Source organism: Melozone crissalis, unplaced genomic scaffold (genome assembly GCF_028551555.1).
Source record: "Melozone crissalis strain CALT ecotype California unplaced genomic scaffold, PUWL_Pcris_2 ptg000035l_1, whole genome shotgun sequence".
NCBI classification, from domain to species: Eukaryota; Metazoa; Chordata; class Aves; order Passeriformes; family Passerellidae; genus Melozone; species Melozone crissalis.
In genome coordinates, this window is record NW_026535813.1 from 1,980,320 (window position 1) to 2,001,483 (window position 21,164).

The following is a 21,164-nucleotide window of genomic DNA, read 5'->3' on the forward strand; positions in this document are numbered from 1 at the left end:
AAAAAGTAGTGCTTGATGTACAGAGCCAGGCAAACTGCTGTTCTATCTGCAAGTAACTAGAACAGCAATAGTTGCAAAAACAAGATAGTATAGAAAAGCTCCACTGGCAGCTGACAGAAGCCATTGTTAATTGTTTGCTGTAGTTCATAAAAACATGGGAGCAGTCAGTCAGTTAAAAAAAGAAAAGCTCTCCCCAGGGAAAAAAAAATTGTGTAAAGACAAAACCACATCAAGGAATCTGAAAACTCTGATTTCAGATACAAATAGAGAAAAGATGGATGAATTCACAGAATAGGGATAGAAGCAGAGATAAAGAGCATTTAGATCTGAAGCAGGCAAGTTTCCTCCGATGCATACAGACCAAGACTAAAGATATAACAATTACTACCAACAAAAGCAACACCCAAAAAATGAAAATTCAATAAAAAGGTGTGTTTTTAGGGCTGCTAAAAAAGGAAGAGGAAAACTAACCTACTTTACAAAGTGTTGATCAGGCAGATTTATCCAAACGTGATTATGTTCACTGACCCCTAGACCTTACAAAATCTAGGAAGTTCTGGAAGAGGAAATAAAATGTAGGGTAGAGCAACAAGGAGAAGCAGGTTGGTTTGCTATGGTAATGAGTGCCTCCACTGAGGAAGCAAAGCCACTCTAATGATATATGATCCAAATCCCATAGAAATAAAAATCATAAAGATTGAGTCAACATCCAGCCCTAAGGCACAAAGTTCTATTCTCAGTCTTTTTATTTTTTTTATCCTGAAATGGATTTGTCTTTCTTTTTCTTTATTATGCCCTTTTCCATCTTTCCTTCCTGAGAAATCCCTAAGTCAGAGAGCACAAAAGGTAAAGAAGGAAAAGAACAAGAGGACTCAGTTAAAAATCTCAGTCTACCTGGAAGAAAATCTGTCATCTTAGTATAAGAGCACACCTCGTATACATTTTGAAATACTATATCACTGCTTCCTTTATTGATTGACATAAGTAGCAAAAAGAAAAACAGTATTAATATTCCAATTCTCGCTGCCCAACTTCACCTCGTGTTTGAAACATATGGCACTTTTTAGAATTCAGTCAGGCAAATGGCCAGAATTAGTAACTATCCTAGAATTTTGGAGTACTTGATCTTAGATTTCATATAAAACTTAAATATCTGTGAGATTTATGAGTGATTAGTCCCACCTTCTACAGTGAATCCAGTTGTTTAAAGATTAATAATCCAACAATGACTATAAAAAGCTGTGGATTACTATGAAGTGGAATTCACTTGTTTCAATGCTGACTGCTCATTTTATGTTTTTCAATGACATGGTTCAGTCACAGTAATAAAACTACCAGATTACCAGGCAAAAGTATGCAGATTTGAAAAAAAATACAGAAGAGTTCTAAAATTTACATCCCCTTAATTATCATAAAAATATGTTAATGTCATCAAAGCACCTAAATCTTTGGAATTTCATCAGTCTCAGAGTATTTATTAGGTGCTCATCACACTGGACAAGGCAGAAGAGACAAATGTCATGGCATTTGTACATTTGGTTTATTCAGCATTTCTCCAGTCAAAACATAGCACCTGAATGAGAGCATAATGAACCCTACAAAGACTGTAGAGCATTTTTGGTGTACAAAGGACAGTTGTAATATGGACTGATTTTTCAGCTAATTTTATTTACACTATTTTTTAAAACAGACTAAAATTATATTGTCTCCATTATAAACTAAAAAGATTTTAAACCATATAAAACTGTTATTATAAAGCAAATGGATATTACACTTCTTAAACTCAGTCTATTAACACTGATTGCGAATTATACTTTTTAATATATAAGCTGATTTTCAAAACAATAAAATTATTTCTAGATTAATAAATGGTCAAAGCTCATTTTACAAAAACAGGGATAATAAAAACAAAAAACTGAACTATACCATAACTAATCTGCATTGGATAATCCTCTTCCTTTTTTTCCTGTGGAAATTTCTATGAAATAATCCAATACATTTAAAACTGAAGCTAACAAAAAGATTTCATTTCAACATTTGACTTCTGAATTTTAAAAAAAATCTCATTACAGATATTGCAAAAGCAAGAGTAGCAAGTATGTATCATCAAGTTCAAATATGCACTTTGCCTTTTCTTTAAATGAAAATACTTACACATCCACAAATAGTACATAACCTTAACTGTCTTCTGGAATTCTACAGGAATGTCTACAGAAAAGTCCTGGTAGAAACACGGACCTACTGGAAAATTATCAGGAAGAGGTGGCCAGTTATTTTTTCTACCTGCAAATCAGAAAGAAAAAAAAGGTGATTTATAATACAGTTTAATCTCTATATGCCAGAAAGAGATGCATTTGGACTTGTTCAAATTGTTTTATACATAAATTTCACAAGTGTATAGATAACTTGGGCTACCAAAACCCCAAAGTTTTATTAGCAATCCTCACACAATACTAAAAATAAACTTCAGAAATAAAATACAACGAAGTACAAGACAGATCAAGGAAAGTACAATATTTTATCTATGTAAAAGACTAATCAGGCATCTGACAGTTCCTATAAAGTCATGAGAAAAGAGAATTCTTCACAAAACAATTTCTCAGGTTCCTTGAGTTTTAAATGCGCATTTCTCTAAGTCCCACCATACTCTCATACTTTGTAGAACGCAAAGACGGGGGACTGAAAAACATTCTTCATTCTCAGAATGCTGATATTTGTAATACCTGGATATCTCTAACACTTTGAACCAGTTTCTAATACACTTTACAGTCAAAGCTTTGCCTAAAAGCCCGTAAGCCTGAAGAAAAGCAGCTATTTAAATGGTGTAAACTACTTCTTTTTGTTACAAGAAGATTCCCTACAGTATCAATATATTTTGATATAGTTGTGTGACAGAGTGAGGATACCACAAAGGTCAACACAGTATCAGACACTTGGATTTCCTGTATGCTAATCTGCTCACAGATAAGAGTATACATTCTGCAGAACACAAGTAAATGCAAGCATAGACTCAGAGATTCAACTGAGATAACTACAAAAAACCTTTACCATAGCATTTCAAATTCTGTATGCAAGAGATACATTAATTACCATATTAAAAAAGTGGAGCTGAATTAGGGACTAACCTAAAGAAAACTTTATTTGAAATTCTGACAAGGTTTTGCTTGCAATTGCTATCTTCAACCATGCCTTTACTAACAGTTTATCTGTATTGGGTGGGGCTGAGCTGGAGTTCATTTTCCCATAGCAGTCGTCCCAGTGCTGTGCTTTGCATTGGGAACTGGAAATGTGTTGAGAACACACTTGTGTTTTGGCTACTACTGGCACAGCATCAGCGCTGTCTCTCCAATATTCTTCCCCCCAGTCAGTAGGCTTGGGGATGGGCAAGATCCTGGGCGGGGAAACAACCAGGCCAGCTGATCCAAAATAACCAAAGGGATATTCCATACCATATGACATCAGCTCAGATATAAAACCTAAGGAAAGGAAGAGGAAGATGGGGTATTTGTTGTTTGCAGTGTTTGCCTTCTGGAGCAACTGCTATGCATGCTGAAGTCCTGCTTCCTGGGAAGTGGCTGAACATTGTTCACTGATGGGAAGTAGAGAATTAACCTCTTTTTTTTTCACTTTGCTTGTGCACATGCAAACTTGTGCTTTTGCTTTAGTAAAAATACTTATTTCAACGTACAAGTTGTTTTCCATCTTATTTTCTCTCCTCTATCCAGTTGGGAAGGGGAGTGGTAGAGCAGCTTGGTGGGCACCTGGCAGCCAGCCAAGGTCAACCCACCACATAAGAACAGAAAAATTGCAAAAATTACACACTTGCATTATTTCTTTTGCCATTCAGAAAAGATGAAGCTGCTAGTTCTGTCCATACAGGTACAAGGCACTAATTATCTGATAAATTTTCTGCCACTTCCACTGACCATTTGTGGTGGTTCTATATGGCTTGTTTTTTGGTGAGGAGGGAGGAAGCCAGCCACGGAAGCGATTTTCTGTGAGAAGCTGCTGGGGACTTCCTCCATGTCTGACAGAACTAGTTGCTGGCTGGCTCTGAGTGAAATGGAGGTTCTTGGAGTTCACTTGAGTTAGCAATATGAATTAAGCATTTAAATTTTAGGTTGTAGAATTATGTGTTGAATTTTATCCTTTTACTTAAGAAACCTCTGCCATAGTACAAAGGGCATAGGAAAATGAAACATTTCTGAAGCTTCTTGCATAAAGAACAAAACCGGGTGAAGACCAAGGAATGCAAGAAACCCAGATAAAGAGGCTCCTCTGTCTCCAAGCTCATCAAGAGCGACAGACATACTCAGATAAGCACCAAGGGACCACAACGCACGCACAATGGGAGAAAAGTTCAAAAGTTCAATCATGAGGAAGACCACAATCTTCAGCCTCAGAGACCGCCAAAGACCCCCATGTGACCACCACAGCAAGCAAGCATGCCCACAATGGTGTGGATCTTATTACCATGTGAGGAAAGGACAGGCGGGGCCAGGGGTTGAATTTGTGTAATGTAATGCATATGGAACATCTTCGTGAATAAAGATGTGGGTCAGACCAGGACTCGGGGCACAAGCTTTCATGAGAGCTATCTCGCTTGTGCCGGGCACTGACATACATACCTACTTCATAACTACATAAGGTTGTGGAGTCTATTTATTCTGCATATTGCTTCATGAGAATAGGCATGCTGCTAACCCAATTAGAGAAGCTGGTAACACCTCTATGATAACATATTTAAGAAAGACAAAACCACAGGAAGCTCTCTTTTTCCCTCGCCTCCAAGGAGTGGTGAGGGGGCAAGCCGGGCCCCTTCCCTGCGGAGCCAGCTGGTCCCTTTCTTGGCGGCGCTGCTAGGCCATGCCGCCAGGGACCATCCCAGCACCGTGAACAGCCATGCGGCCAAAACCAGCGCCAGGAGCGACCACATGGCTGGGGCCACGTGGCCGGGAATGCGTTGCCAAGATCGGGGCAGCCAGGGCAGCACCACGCAGCCGCGGCTACCTTGGCATGGCTCGCAATGAACTTTGTTTGCTTTTATTTTTTCAGTGCCCCACATGAGGAAAAGTGTGGAGTGGAGCCAGCAGCCTGAACAGCTAGTACGATGCCGGTGAGGACCATGTGATGAGCAATGAGAGACATGACAAGCAATTCCCCAATGCAGAGCCTGGACAGAATCAACTTTTCAGTGCTGCAGAACTCTATAAAAACTTTTCAATTGATAGAACTTGAGACCAGACAAAGACCAATTCTCTCCCAAATCAGAGAAAAGAAAAAAATGAATACATATGAGAAAAACAACATGGTGACACTAAGGTCGGTGCAATAGAGGGAGGGGGAGAAGGAGGTGCTCCAAGCATCAGAGCTGAGATTTTTCTGCAAGCCATAGTGAGGACTATAATACAACAGTTTCCCTGTAATTCATGAAGTGCATGGAGGGATGCAGAATTCACCTGCAGCCCACAAGAAAAAGGTTTTCATGCTGGAGCATGTGGATGCTGAGAAGCTGTGATCTGGAGAGAGGCTTGTACAGAGAGAGAACCCTTGCTTCCAGAGACAGAAGACAAAGACCCTTGCTTTTATACTAGAATAGCTCATCCTTAAAAACAAAACCCCATTAACTAAATGGCCCATGGAAAAAAAGCAGTTGTGGGAAGACTGCTTTGCCCGTGGGAAGGATTACACATTGCAGCAGATTTGGGTGGGACTGCTACTTGTGCAAATTAGAACCACAATAGAAAAGTTCACAGAGAACTGTCTCCCATGGGAAGTACCCCATGGCATAGCAGAAGAGACTCTTCTCTTCAAGTGAATTGAAGAAAGATTTTTAGAAGTGACAAAAGGACTAAAAAGACCATGTTTTTGTCTCCCTGCGCTGTCGGTGGGAAAGAAAGTAGGACTGGGGGTGGGCGAAGATGTTCTAAAGGTTTATTTTAGTTCTCATTATCCTCTTTTTAATTCTGTTAATAAATTTTTCTTCATATCTTTTCAAGTTTTGAGCCTATTTTGCCCTTAAAGTGTTTCCTCCTAATCGTTATCTCACCCCATGAGCTTTTTTTTAAATTGTTCTTTCCCCCTCTTTTGCTTAACTATAGCAGAGGAGAATAAGTGAATGATTTTTCGTGAATGCACTGGCATTTGGCCAGCATCATCCCCCGACACCATTTTTATTAAGCCTTTTAGAGCAGGGTATTCACAGAGGGAGCATACAGAAGGTAACCAAGCAATATTCCCATCCATAATAAAATCTTCTTGGGGATTTCCTAAATGAAACATATCTGATAATAATTCAGATCTTCATTCTGCAGTATATGGTTACTTCTTTCAGGACTGACAGTTTCAAGACAGTCACATAAAAATCAGACATCTTATAATGGTTCAAATTCTTAATGAAGAATGTTATCTGATGTGTCTTCACATCCCTGTGGCACAAGTTTCAAAATTTTCAACTAAGACTGAAAGATAGATTGATGAGTTGGTTTAAGATCAAAAACCAAGTGGCCTTTTTCTAAATACATGTTGGATACTCATATTCCAAGACTGTATCTTGATAAGCAAAAACCTAGCTGAGTTTTTTCATTCCACACAAGTTACCATCTCAAGGCCTATTAACATAACATTATTGGCACGCCTACACTATGAATGCAGTTACCCACAAACTAGCTTCATGCAACCCCAGGAAGGGATTTTCAGGCATGCCAAAATGAACTAGCTGAAAAAGGAAGCAGCACACATTAATAAGATGTTACAATCTGTTTAATGGCAGAGGAGCAGAGAGAGCTCTCTGTGAACTGCAGAAAGAGCTTCAGGTTTGAATATTCCCTGAAATGAGATAAAAACTCAAATAAAGTTAAATGTTGATACCAAAAAAATGATATTTTCACTTTATTAACTGTAAAAGAGGCTAAGAGAAAAAAAGGGAAAAAGTAGAGAAAAGTTGGAAAAAGCGAAGATTATTTTAAAAGCATAGGATAGTTTACAATACACAGCTACTTTTCTGCTGGGGGGGGGGGGGGCAAGCACTTTTTGCCTTTTTTTTCCCCTGCCACTTGAAGTAGTTTATCTGCATTTGGAGTTGACAGCTTAGCTGGAATGCCTTCTGAAATGCAGATGCAATGCATGGTCCCTACAGCTCATGCGTGGCTCCGATCCACTTGTGCTGGTCACTCCAAAGATGCAGGATGGGGGCGGGGGGGGGGGGCGGGAGGAGGAAAGGGTGTTCCCCAGGCTGGCAGTGTCTCAGCTCTGGGAGGCTTCAGGTTGTTTTCACAGCTGTAAAAAGGCTTTAGCAGGCAGCAGGGTGAGGAGGCAAAGGGCAGAGTTTTTGTCCCTCTCTGTGGTATTTTCAGGGTCCCCCATGGCAGAAAGGAAATGATGAATCTGACTCCATGTTCTTAGGAGGCTAATTTATTATTATATTATATTATATTATATTATGCTATACTAAACTATACTAAGGAATAGAGAAAGGATACTTACAGAAGGCTTAAGAAGATACTAATAAAAATCTCGTGACTCACCAGAGCCTCGACACAGCTGGACCATGATTGGTCATTAAGTCAAAACAATTCACATGAAACCAATCAAACAATGACCAGTTGGTAAACAATGTCCAAACCACATTCCAAAGCAGCAAAACACAGAAGAAGATCAGATAATTATTGTTTTCATTTTTCTCTGGGGTTTCTCAGCTTCCCAGGAAGGGATTTTTCAGAAAATATGATGGCGACACCTCTCTCTCTCGCCTCCTGATTTAGCACAGTTTTTGCCCTTCTTTTTCTGGACCTCAAGTCAGCTCACAGTCCATCCCGCACATAGTCTTCAGGTGTTAAAAGAGATTATGATAAGTAGACACAATGACTAAGCAATTTTTGAGGCATTTTTCTTATTATCAGGTCCTTACATAAACTCAAGTGCAATACTGCGTAGAAACTGAAAACTGAGGACACCATAGAATGGTTTGGGTTGGAAGAGACCTTCAAGATCATTTAGCTCCAGCCCCCTGAAATGAGCAGTGATGCCTTCCACTAGACCAGGTTGCTCAAAGCCCCTTCCAACCTGGCCTTGAATGTCTCCAGGGATGGGGCATTGTATTGGGTCTGACTGAGATAAAGTTCACAGCCCTCACAGTGCTGTGCTTTGCATTAGTAGCTGACAGGTGTTAACAGACCAGTGTTTTGCCTACTGCTGGGTAGGGCTGTCCCTCTGACATTCCTTCCCCCATCAAAGGGATGAGTGGGCAAAATCCTGGGAGGGGACACAACCATATAATGTCAGCTCAGATATATAAAGCTAAGGGAGGGAGGAGGAAGGAGGGGTATTCGTGAGTTTTCAATGTTTGCCTTCCTGGAGGAACAATCACAAGTGCTGAAGCCCTGCTTCCCAGGAAGTGTCCAATCATCGCTGCTGATGGGAAGTAGAGATGGACTTTTTCCTTCGCTTATGTGCACACAGACTCACTTCTTTCTTTCTTTCATGGTAATAAAACTCCCTTATCTCACCCACTGTTTGTTCTCCATCTTATTGTCTCCCCTGTTCCACTGGGAAAGGGAGTGATACAGTGGGTTAGTGGGCACCGGGCACCTGGCCAAGGTCAACTCACTACACTCATCTACAACTTCTCTGGGCAACTGTCCCAGTGCCTGACCCCACTTTTGGTAAAAAATTTCTTTTTACTATCTAATCTAAACCTACCCTCCTTCAGTTTAAAGCTATTTCCCCTTGTCCGCTTACAACATACCCTTGTGAAAAGTCCCTCTCCAGCTCTCTTGTTGGCCCCCTTTAGGTACTGGAAAGCTGCTAAAAGGTCTTCATGGACCCTTCTCTTCTCCAGGCTAAACAGCCCCAACTCTCAGCCTGTCTCCATAGCAGAGGTGCTTCAGCCCTCTGAGCATCTTCGTGGCCTCCTCTAGACTTGCTCCAACAGCACCAGGTCCCCATCCTTCTTATGTTGGGGGCCCCAGGGCTGGGTGCAGTAGTCCAAGTGGGGTCTTACAAGAGCAGAGTAGAGGGGGAGAATCACCTCCCTAGACCTATTGCTGAGCAGACCTACCAGCTTGAAGATCTTTTCATTTTTGTCAGTTGCATATGACAAGTGTCCTAAATGTGCAGCCAGCAGCTTGAATGCAAATAGCTGGAGTACTATTGCAAAAGACTTTGTCGTCCAATCAAAGTATCTCTAAAATGTTTCCAAAGGAGTTTGCATGAGTGTGACAAGAAAAAAATCAGAAGGAAAGGAATATTGTTCTCCTCATTCATAACATACAATTTCTCATGTGCAGTACCTTTTATGCAGTCATTTGGCAAAACCCCAATATTCTCTTTCAAGCTTTCAGAGCTCTCTCTTCCCTATTCAACCTTCCCAAAGAATCCTTTAGATTCTTCATGGACTCTCCAAGCACTTGGATGTGAACAACTTGTCATGGTTTAGGAATGATATTCCCCAGTTCAGTGCTCCCACTGTAACCATGACAGCACTCGCTTCCCTTCCCCCTCTAGTAAGCACAAAAGGCAAAGATGACAGGTTGAGAAAAACAATTTACTGGAAACAGCAATGAGATAAGAAAATGAACAGTAACAGCAACAATGGTAATAAAAAAAGGTATAAGACAAAGAAACTATTTACACAGAAAGTCTGTGGCAATACCAACCATTTTACCAGCCATGCTTTTTCCCCGTGGAAGGAGCACCCTTCTTCTCAGAAGCAAGAGAGAAAGTCCTTTTCCCCTACCCCTGGCAAATGACATAAGGTAGTATGGAATAACCTCCTAGACACTCCCACAGCCACATTACTGCAGAAAAGAAAAATTAACTCTGTTCTGGCCAAAATTAGGAGACAACTGCAACATAATAAAACACTAAATATCCATTTTAGAAATATCATGAAACATGCATGCAGTATCAGAGTTGTTTCCTATGATATAGATGAACAAGACTGTCCCTGAAGCCTGAAAGAGACAAGTGATCAATTCAGATCATCAATATAAGTCAGTGAAATTAGATGAAGAGCAATATATGGAGAAGAAGAATAAAAAGCAAGCAAGCAAAAAATTATCTGGGAGAAGAGGTACAGAGATTTAATAGAGACATTGAAAAGAATAAATACTGAGAAAATAAAAATTGTTTAATGTAGGGACAATATCATCATGATTCTTTTCCTTAGAAGAACAGCTATTCCTTATTCCCAGATCCTAGCAGATGAGTGGCATAAAGTTTCTAAGAATTTGAATTACTAAGTGGTCTTGCAATCTGGAATTGTGCTGCTGTATATTCCAATAACCACAGCAGCAAAAACATCTCAGCACATGTGGAAATACAACAGTCAGATTTCTAGATACAAGTGAAAAGAACATGCAAAGTCAACCTTGCATGGTGTTTTGGTTTGTTTGAGGTTTTTTAATTTCAGTCTAAAATTTTTCCAGTAGATCTAATTCTAGCAAAGTATCTTCAGTTAAGAGGATGTAAATTCCATATGTGAAATTGCAGTATAAAAACTGAAGGTTACTTAAATGTTGTGGCAAAATGAGATACAGATCTTAACTATGGGTTACAAAGCAACATATGAAAAATTAATAGAATATTAATAATAAAATAAATCTTTCTGCAATTAGCATATAATAATGTCTGAAACATAGCCAAAAGATAAAAAAATGTTTCAAAGGAGCAAAATTCTCCTACAGCTATAAATACTGACAGAAGAGAAATCAAAGAGATGTTACTTATGAAGTTACTTCTCAAACTGCTCCATTTCTATTCAACAGTATTACTTGGATATTAACCTAGAATAAAAATAGCTGATAGCAGAGAGTAACATGTAACATAGGCCTCATTTAAAATTTTTGCTGTGAAAATCTGCACAGGCCAGTTTTTATTCACTGCATTGTTCCAAAGGAAATAAATTTTCTTTTCCTGAGGAGGTTATAAAATTCCCTTTGATCTGTTTCACTACAGTAACACTGTAAAACTAAAACAGTTTTTAAGAAAAAGTGAAATTTCTGTAATTAAAAAAAAAAAACATTTTTATGCATACCCCCCTGCTGATTTACACTCTGCATTTCCCTTTCTTTGCGATCTAATTCAGCTGCTTTTCTTTCCACTTCTTCTTGACGCTTTAGCAGTTCTGCCTGGGCCAAGGCATGCTCCTGAACAAAATAAGCATTATTAGCAATTAAAAACATACAAACACAAAATTAATATTCCAAGTCTATTTTCCAAAATTTAACATCTCCAGTTATGAAGATCAACCTAATATTACACAAATTCATGCAGTAACTGATTACTTAAAGGCAGTATTCATTTTCATAAATTATTAGGAAAACAATGTTTATTTATAACATACACAACTTCAGAAGTGTATGTGTATTTATATTACTATAATTAAAAGGAACCTAGTGCCTGAAAGTTATAAACAAACCTTTGAAATTTGTGTGTAAGCAGGTGATTCTTCTGTTGGTTTCATTATTGCTGGCTGGGTACTGGGTACATGAGTCATTCTCATATTTCCTGGAGGAGGCTAAGAAAACAAGATACAATTATAGGGAAACAATCTCCTATTCTAATAAGCATCTTTTCATTAACTCTGAAAGAATGAATCCAGTTGTTTTAAAGGAACTTTTACTGATTGTGATGGTGCATTCCCCCTTAACTCCTTTCCAGGAACTGAAAATCTGATATGCTCTGTGCAATACTTATAATTTTTAGGTTATAACATATACTCTGTGATGCAGTGTTTCACTTGTTTGTTTTTACACTGCACTATTTTCCATAAACACAACATGGAATTTTATAGATTAACAGAAAGTAAAAAGAATTTTAATTTTGTTCAGACATGAATGCCAATAAGGACAGTTATTATTTAAAAGAATAGCAGCATTTAACAGCGATCTGCTCCTATTCTCAAACATGATACAATTTATTAATAATGTCTTCCAGAGCTATCTACTTCACAAAGGTTAACCAGAGAAGCAATGTGCCCGTATTCAAAAAGGGCAAGAAAGAGGACCCAGGGAACTATAGACCACTCAGCTTCACCTGAATCCCTGGAAAAGTGATGGAGCACCTCACTCTGGAGGCCATGTCTATCCCCATGGATGACAAGAAGGTGATCAATAGTCAGCATGGATTCACTGAAGAGAAATTATGCTTAACCAAGCTTATTGCCTTCTATGACAAGACAACTACTTGGATAGATGAGGGGACAGCAGTGTATACTGTCTACCTGGACTTCAGCAAGGCTTTTGGCATTTTCTCACAGCATCCTCATAGGCAAACTCAGGAAGTGTGGGTTGGATGAGTGGACAGAGAGGTAGATTGAGAACTATCTGAAAGGCAGCATTCCCTGCTGCTCCTCCTCTAACAAATTGAATGCATAACCATAGCCAGGAACCATTCATACCCAGAGCAGACCCCAGCATGTTTATAAACTTCTTACAAATCATTGCCACCAAGCCCAGCAGGATAGCTATTCTGGTCACTGCCCCTCTGCTATAAAAACTATGTATTAAGGACAATACTAAAACTATTTCTGGATATGAAAATAAACCTACAGACCACAGAGGTATTAAGATCTCAAAAAACCTTAGGGACCAGAAATACATGCAAGCCTTCACCCCAACAGACATTATGAATTCAGAAAGCATGGCTATTAACTGCTTTAAACAAACAGAGAGTAATGGCAACCAAAATGCACTCAAAACAGGGTTTTTCCACTCTCTCTCTCACCCCACATTGGGTGCCAAGATTTTGTCCTGGTTTAGGGCAAATTTGGTAGAGAATATCCAAAGGAGGGCCCCTCCAGAAAGCAAACCCACAGGGCCCCTCACCCAACCGGTTTGGGAAGAATTCCTCAGAGAGAAGTGGAAAGAACCTGTTTATTTAACAGGCACAGCACTCCCCAGCACACAAAATGAACAATACTGGATGACACCACTCTGAAAAAAGATGACAAATTCAGAAAGTCTCTCTTGGGGGTGGTCGCTCTGTTCTCAGTCCCTCCGGCGCTGGGGCAGCTGCTGCAGGCTACAAGGTGCAAACTCTTGGTTTTCCCAGGTCCCAGTCCAGAGCAGGTTCGAAATGGTTGAAAAAAAGGAAAGGAGAAACAGTCCAGGAAGAAATTTGGAGTGTTTAGATAAACTAGCTAATGAGCAAAAGCAAAAGCAAGCAGAAGCAAAGCAAGCAAAAGAGAGAGAGAGAGCAAAGCAAAAAGCAAAAGCAGAAAAAGCAAAAGCTGCAGTCTCTGTGTCCCGCCAGGCTGATAAGAAACCCAAAACAAAACTTTCACTGTTCAGAGCCAGTCTTAAAGGTACAGAACATAATATCTAACATTAACAGAACACATGAATGGGAATGCAAGCATCATAACACCACCCTAGGACAAGAGTGTTGGGATCAGTTGCAGTCTAGTTGGAGGCCTGTCACTAGTGGTGCGCCCCAAGATTCAATGCTGGGCTCAGTATTGTTTAACTTGTTCATCAAAGACTTGGATGAAGGGGTAGATGCCTCCTCAGCAAGTCCACTGATGATACAAAGCTGGGAGGAGTGGCCAATACCCCAGAGTGCTGTGCTGACATTTAGAAAGATCTCAACAGGTTGGAGAGATGGACAGAAAAAGCTTCTGAAAGTCTACAAAGGAAAATGCAGGGTCTTGCACCTGGGTAGGAATAACCCCAGGCACCAGTACAAGTGAGGGGTGACCTGCTGGAAAGTAGCACTGCAGAAAAGGACCTGGGGGCACTGGTGTACAACAAACTGTCCATGAGTCAGCAATAAGCCCTTGTGGCTGTATTGGGTTTGCAGGGCCTGATTTTTGGTAGCAGGGGGGCTACAGGGGTCGCTTCTGTGAGAAGCTACTAGAAGCTTCCTTCATGTCTGGCAGAGCCAATCCCAGGTGGCTCCAAAGATGGACGTGCAGCTGGTCAAGGCTGGGCCAATTAGCAATGGTAGGAAAGCCTCTGTGATAACATCATTAAGAAGAAAGAAAAGTTGTTGCGCAGTTGTAATTGCAGCCAGAGAAGACCAGGGTGAGAACATCTGAGAAGAACAGCTCTGCAGATACCAAGATCAGTGAAAAAAGAGGAGGGGGAGGTGCTCCAGGCCCCAGAGCTGAGATTCTTCTGCAGCTCATGGTGAAGAAGATGTGCCCTGGCAGCCCATGGAGATCCACAGGGATGCAGAGATCCACCTACAGCCTGTGGAGGAGCTCCATGCCAGAGCAGGCGGATGCCCTGGCTTACAGGGCACCTGGCACCCAGCCAAGGTCAAAACACTACTGTCCACCACAGGGTCACAGGTCCTGTTAGGAGCCTGCTCCAGCATGGGCTTCCCACAGGGTCGCAACCTCTTCTGGGCACATCCACTTGCTCTGGTACGGAGTCCTCCACAGGCTGCTCCACCATTAATTTCCATGGGGTACATGGAGAAAACTTGCCCCACAATGGTCTTCATCACAGGCTGCAGGGGAATCTGCTCTAGTGCCTGGAGCACCTCCTCCCCTTCCTTCTCCACTGACCTTGGTGTTAGCAGTTGTTTCTCTCACATATTCGCACTCCTCTCACAGCTGCTCTTGTGCAGCAATCCCTCCCCCCCCCCCCCCCCCCCCCCAAATATGCTATCCCGGAGGCACTACCATCTGTAGAAGCTTGAAAGATAAGGGGGCTACTGTGTGTGTCTCAAACATTAATAGCCAGGACTGGTGATGTGATGTTCCCTCCCTGTAGGAGGACACAGTATGGGTAATGTAGAATGTAATCTTATCTCCCAACAAGTTGCAGCTGGACCCTATTACTAAACATTAGGAGCAGGCCAGATGATAACAAGCAACACCTGTAGCAAATAAGAACTAGTGGTATAAAAGAGTGGACTGATGGGAAGGGGAGTTGGAGGAGTTAGATAGCTGCTGCAAGGATCAGGAACAGGCAGTGCTCAGAGGAGCTGCCTACGAGAAACATTGAGGAGGTAGGAAAATCTGAGGCTATGAAATCTGTGCACTATATTGATAATAGTACTTGTGCTATATAAGACAACTTCCTTCTTCCCTTCCCTTCCCTCCCTCTATAATTAATCTCTTTCTGTCTTCTCTACCCCTTTATCCAAAACCCACTGCCATGTGTTTACATAGTAGGTCAGGGACTAACATACCTATTCCATGCTAAGTATGTAATTAACTAATAAAATGATGCAAGCTTTTGCAGACCCTCTGGCTTTCATCATTCCTTTCAACCGCGAGCATCTATGAATCTTGGGTGCTCCCTTCCCCTTAAGAGTGGGAAATCACACCACCATTGCTGATTGGCCTGGCCTTGGCCAGTGGTGGGTCTGTCTTGAAGTCGTCTGGTATTGGCTCTGACTTCTGGCAGCTTTTCACAGAAGCCACCCTGGTACTCCCCAGATACCAAAACCTTGTAGTGGAAAGCCAATACACCAACCATCTTTTGGAATGCACAGAGGAGAAAGCATCATGCCTGAGCAAACTCCACCTCTGTGCAAGAAATGATACTCACTTTCAAAAATTTAAAAGGTTTATTAAAACCTTAGCAAAAATATAATATATGACTGAATAGAGAAAATATTACTGGGCTGGGAGCAAAGGATTTTTCCCACCACGTGCTCATCCACACAATGGCGATTTGGCCTTTTAACCCTTTAGCCCCTCCCAAAGTTCTGTCCATCGACTCCTTCTTTGCTGTCCAGTGGTGGGGTGTATGTCCTTAAATCTTGATTGGAGGTCAGATGTTGTCATAGTAATGAAATGGAGGCTTTGGTGGTTCACTCAAGTTAGCAATATGATTTACGGATTTAAATTATAGCTTGTAGACTTGTGTGTTGAATTTTAGCCTTTTACTTAAGAAATCTCTGCCATGGTACAAAGGGCATAGAAAAATGAAACATTTCTGAAGCTTCTTGCGATAAAGAACAAAACCGTGAGAAGACCAAGGAATGCAAGAAACATAGAGAAAGAGGCTCCTCTGTCTCCAAGCTCAACAAGACCGACAGACATACTCAGATAAGCACCAAGGGACCAAAGCGCGTGCACAAAGGAGAAAAGTTCAAAAGTTCAATCATGAAGACCACAGCCTTTGGCCTCAGAGACCACCAAAGACCCCCGTGTGAACACCACAGCAAACAATGCATGCTCAGAAGGGCGTGGATCTAATTACCATGCAAGGCTAGGACAGGCGGGGCCAGGGGCTGAACATGCATTGAAAGGTTGTGCAAAGTAATGCATATGGAACATCTTTGTGAATAAAGATGAGGATCAGACCAGGGCTCGGGGCACAAGGTTTCATGAGAGCTATCTCGCTTGTGCCAAGTGCTGACATAACTACTTCCTAACTACATCAGGTTGGGGAGTCTATTAATTCCGCGTTTCACTTCAGTAATGTTATAAATGATCAATCAAAAGCCAAATTATCAGAAATGTGAAAATATTTATTTATCTTTTTCTGTGACCAAAATATGGTCCTCAAAACCCCCACAGCCAAAGAGACAGCGTCGAGCCCGAGATCAGCGCTGGGTGAACCTGGATCTGACTTCTGTTGCATTGAATCCCTTCTCATTCATGAGAGTCGCTTCTAGCTGAGATGTTTTATACAGTTTATTGTGCCCGAGGTGAAGGAGTCCCAGTTTCTTTTGTAACTCTTCACATTCATAGTTGGTTCTTTCACTGTGCAGAGCTGGACAAAGACTGTCTCCTGGTTGATAGCCAGCGTTGATCGAATCCCAGGAAGTCGCGTATTCACATGTATCTTCCTGGCGTTGGCTATCTTGATCGATGTTATCCACAGGGCAATGATTGCTCTTAGGCATCTTCGGATGACTCAGGATAACGGTGATCATCGCGGTGATCATCGCTCTGGGTACGTCTATTCTTGGGCTAAATGCTGATCATTATCTAGCCCCGACTCCAGGAATTTTGGAGTCTGAATAGACATCCGCCTCTCAGGCTGTTTGTGGTCAGAGACTTGTTTGGATTTCACAATCTTTATAAAATACATTCTTTTATAGCATTAATTATTTCTAACATATATTACAAGTAACAAGCTGGCCCTCCCACATGTCCCAAACCCAGTCCACCTCCTGATAACAATGCGGGGGGGGGAGGGGGAGGGCAAAACATAACTATAAGTCTATAAAACTTCTCTTAACATATGTACATGATATTTGCCTTTTAATTGTGAGAGTCAACCATCACATTATTCATCTATCACATCTGTGTATAATAGTGCAACATTTCAAAATCATCTTTCCATCTTTCATATCAACTCCTAACAGAATGCTGAAATATCAGAGAAGTCTCATTCCTCAAAAATATTTCGTGATTTAAGCTTTTCATCATAAAAAAGGATTACTCATTATTCTAGGATGAAGACTGTTGGGTTTTAGGAATTTTTCCTTTTGATTCTTTCTCTCAGGGAATTTTCTCCCATTTTGTTGCTAAGGAACAATAACAACTAGGTATTTAAGAGAGACAAAAGAAGTTGCCACAGCTCAGGGCACAGGGGACGGGTGCAGCTGGCTGCTCTCTCTACCTGGGGGTTTCTCTGGGAAGAGCAGAGATATTGCAAGATTTGGCCTGGGGGAAGGGGTTGGGTGCATCTCCAAGCTTTCTCCTGCTCTCTAGGTTTCAGGGGAGATAGCGGAGTTGCTGCTAATTGGGAGGGGAATTCGCCGCTGCTGCCAGAGCGTAGCCCTGTCCTGCTTCTTCTGCCGTGGGTGAGCCTTTGCTTGTGAGAGCAGCCACTGAACTTGGAACTTATTAACACCCTACCTCAGTAAAAAAAGGGACTTTCACCATCTGCTCAGGTTACTCAGGGGAAACCCCAGGATCCTGAACCCTTTCCCCCTCCCAGGGAGCCTCTCTCTGTCGTGTTTGGCAGCTGGGCTGCCGCTGCACTGCCCCTGCTGTTCCTCTGCCACTGCTCTGGGTTTGGGTTTTTTTTTTTTTGCTACACTGTGAAATAAACAGGGCCAGGAGACTTCTTCTCCTTTTTAATGCCTTTATTAAAAGTGATCAGCTCAGGATTGGGCAGCTCGGCAGGGCTGCAGTCTCCCGTCGTCTCCCAGGGCGACTCAGAGGAGGAGGATATGCACAGCTTTGTCCACTAGGGGCAGAGCTGGGGATCAGGTCCTCGTGGGAGCTTTTAGGGCCTGCTGATCCCTTCCAGTTGTTGCCCCTCCCACCCAGTCAGCCTGGTCTCACCGCCAGGGTCGACTCCCATGGTCAGGGCGAGAGGCTCCGAAGGTGTTCCGCATCTCTGCAGGCTCAGCACTCGGCTCCTCACGTCCAGACATCACTCCAGTCTCTCAACTCTTATTTGGCTCGTTGTTTTGGGGGTTTCTCTGTGGGTTTGGAGTCGGGGGTCCCACAAAGCATTCTGGTCCTTGGAGTCACTTTGCATAACCCCCCCCCTCTCAGGTCTCTTCTCCTCACTGTTCGGGAAGGTTCCCACCCTTCACTGTGTCAGAGAAGGGCCATTACCTCGCCCTAGCCAGGGCTTTTACTGATACAAAAACAACCATTAACGACAACGACCTGTAATTACCATAACACAGGCAGCAGCCCAGCAGTAGTGGTAACTTTTTTTCTCACAGAAAAAAATCAACTGATTTTTTGTTCATAACACTGTAGGCCCCACACCCCCTGCCTGCCAGGACACCCTATGGTTCCAGCTACAGCTGCCCAGTTTCTGATACATCTCACCTACCACTCTGAGGTTTTGCTCGTCCCTGCCATTCCAGCTTGCTGTTTCTGAGGTTCCTGCTACAGCTCCTTTCACTACCCAGAGGGGGCACCGGGATTGATTGCCCCTGGAAGTTTGTAAAGGAAGCCCCTTTTCCATCCGTTTCACTGGCACGTCCGCCATTACCACATGAGATAACTGAATTCATGCCACAGCGCCCCATACAGCCGCGAGGGAATCATTGCACCTACCCTGCCCGGCTGGGAGCCACCAGCGTCCCTGCCAGCTGTGACCATCCCTACACCAAAGCAGAAAGTGCTTGACAGCTGAGAGAAGGCTGTTACTGGGTTTCTGGTTCTGTTTGTTGTTGTTGCCATTGTTGTTGTTTATTTGCCTTGTTATACATACACACACTAGTAAAGAACTGTTATTCCTTTTCCCATATCTTTGCCTGAAAACCCCATAATTTCAAAGTTATAATAATTCAGAGGGAAAGGGGTCATATTTTCCATTCCTAGGGAGAGTCCTGCTTTCCTTAGCAGAGACCTGTCTTTCAAACCCAGACAAAGACACACAAAGTCGGTTAAAGACTGTCAGTATTGCTATTCCTTATGTTGGAGCGTTCTGTGATGAGGACAAAGGTCTCTTGTATGACAACTCCTATAAAAACTAGACAGCCATCAAGAGTCTTATCATCTGATTTAAACATGAAATACAAACCCTGTACCAAAGTAATAGCTACTGAACAAAAATGCATTATGCATTGTAGGCTAGAACAATGCTGCAAAAGCCCCCATGTAGCTCTATGGCTAAGGTAACAGTAACTTTGAATGCATAATTGCTAAGAAGCTGCTGTGAGAGACTGGAAGGATTGCTGGCTCAAAACAATTTGGGCATGTGTGTGGGGGAATGTGCAGGTAGGGCCTTGCCCTGGGGAGGCAATGCCCTGCCTTGCATACACCACCCCCGCAGTGGCTGCCAATCACTGGCACACAGGAGACAATGCTCTACACCCTGCCTCTGGAGCCCCTAACCCACCTTCTGAGTGACCAGATGACCAGAATTCTCACCTGGGGGAAGGGCCAGGAAAGTCAAAGGGTACTTAATCAAGAACACGAAGCAAGAATGTCTTGATCCTACCTTTCCTTGGATTTTATATCAGCTGAGACACCACTGGAAACTAGGAGTGGTAGGTATATTTGTTCTTTTTGACATCGTTTCTCTCTTTCTCCTTCTTCTAATTCCCTCTTTGTGGAGTTCTGAGTAACATAAAATTGGATAGGCTTGGAGTTTGCTAAGTTGAATGGGCTTAGTTAATGCTTTGTGAAATGTTTTGTGTTGATTGAATGCTGCTCTAAACTTTTGCCAAAGTTCTCTGATTTTCTGAAGTTGCCACTAACGGTTTTTTTTTGTCTTGATCTCTTGAGACTATCTTGTTGGTATTTCTTCTGCGTGTCTAACTCAGGGTACATCAAAAACCATAAGCCTTTGTGGAAGGGGCTAACAGCAGGCCTGTTAGCTAAAGGAGCGAGAAGAAGCCGAGAAGTAAGAAGAAACTGATAAGGAGCTTTCTCCAAAGCTGTAACCAAGGAGATGAAGAGAAGAAAGATAAGAGCACTCTGCAGCTGGACGGAAGCATTTTTAGAAAGTTAGGTGGAGTCACTATAACTTTTCACCAATAGCATGGTATTGATTTATTGTGGCCAATAGTTAAGGTAGAAGAAGGGTAAACAACTGGAAAGTGTATAAAAGATCAGCCATGTTCATTAATAAAGTGTTGCCAACTGAGACTGCTTTGTGGTCTCTGCTTTGTGTCGTGACCGCCTCGACTGCGACAACCTTTTTATTGAGTGAGTTTTGGAGTCTTACAGCTGCCTGCTAGACTAATAAACAATATTGCCCACTGTGAAAAACGCCAATCACTTGTTTTAAAATTTTAAACGTTTATAGTAATGAAATGGTTATAAAAATAGTAATATAATTAGAGTAACAAAAATTTGGACAATTAGGATTTAGGACAATACGAGACAATAAAAAGAAAGAGTTACAGACAGTCTGGGTACCTTTTTCTGGACAAAATAAGCCCGAAAAAGGACACATGTTAACAGAGGATTAACCCTTAAAAACAATAGCCTGTTACATATTCATACACCTCATACATGGTGCATAAATTCCATTCAAACACAGGATTCTGTCTGGTCAGTGTCAACTTCTTCCTCTTAATCCTGACAGCATCTTCAGGGCTGAGCAAGGTGGGAAGAAGTTAGTTTCTTCTGATAGGAGAGCAATAAATTCTTTTTCTCTGAAAGATTTAGGTGTCCTGTGGCTGCTATCTTGGTGGGAGTCCTCTCTTTAAAAAAAATATCTTGAATAGCATAGTTTCTAGTTTAACATTATGTTATAACCTAAAACTATATTTAACACACTACTTAAGAAAATTAACACAGCATAACTTTCTAACAAAACACATATAATATCCAT

At 41.7% G+C, this 21,164-nt stretch overlaps 1 protein-coding gene across 2 annotated transcripts in view; it reads right to left on the reverse strand.

Annotated features, from left to right (window-relative positions):
- LOC128941418 (secretory carrier-associated membrane protein 1-like) overlaps positions 1 to 21,164 on the reverse strand; it is an 82,569-nt gene that overhangs the window by 19,809 nt on the left and 41,596 nt on the right. For both annotated transcript variants that reach the window (XM_054283175.1, XM_054283174.1), the window contains 3 exons: positions 11,420 to 11,518; positions 11,036 to 11,147; positions 2,155 to 2,283 (listed from right to left, as the gene is read on the reverse strand). In XM_054283175.1, coding sequence (XP_054139150.1) covers positions 2,155 to 2,283; positions 11,036 to 11,147; positions 11,420 to 11,518 — 340 coding nt within the window. The remainder of the gene's footprint in view (positions 1 to 2,154; positions 2,284 to 11,035; positions 11,148 to 11,419; positions 11,519 to 21,164) is intronic.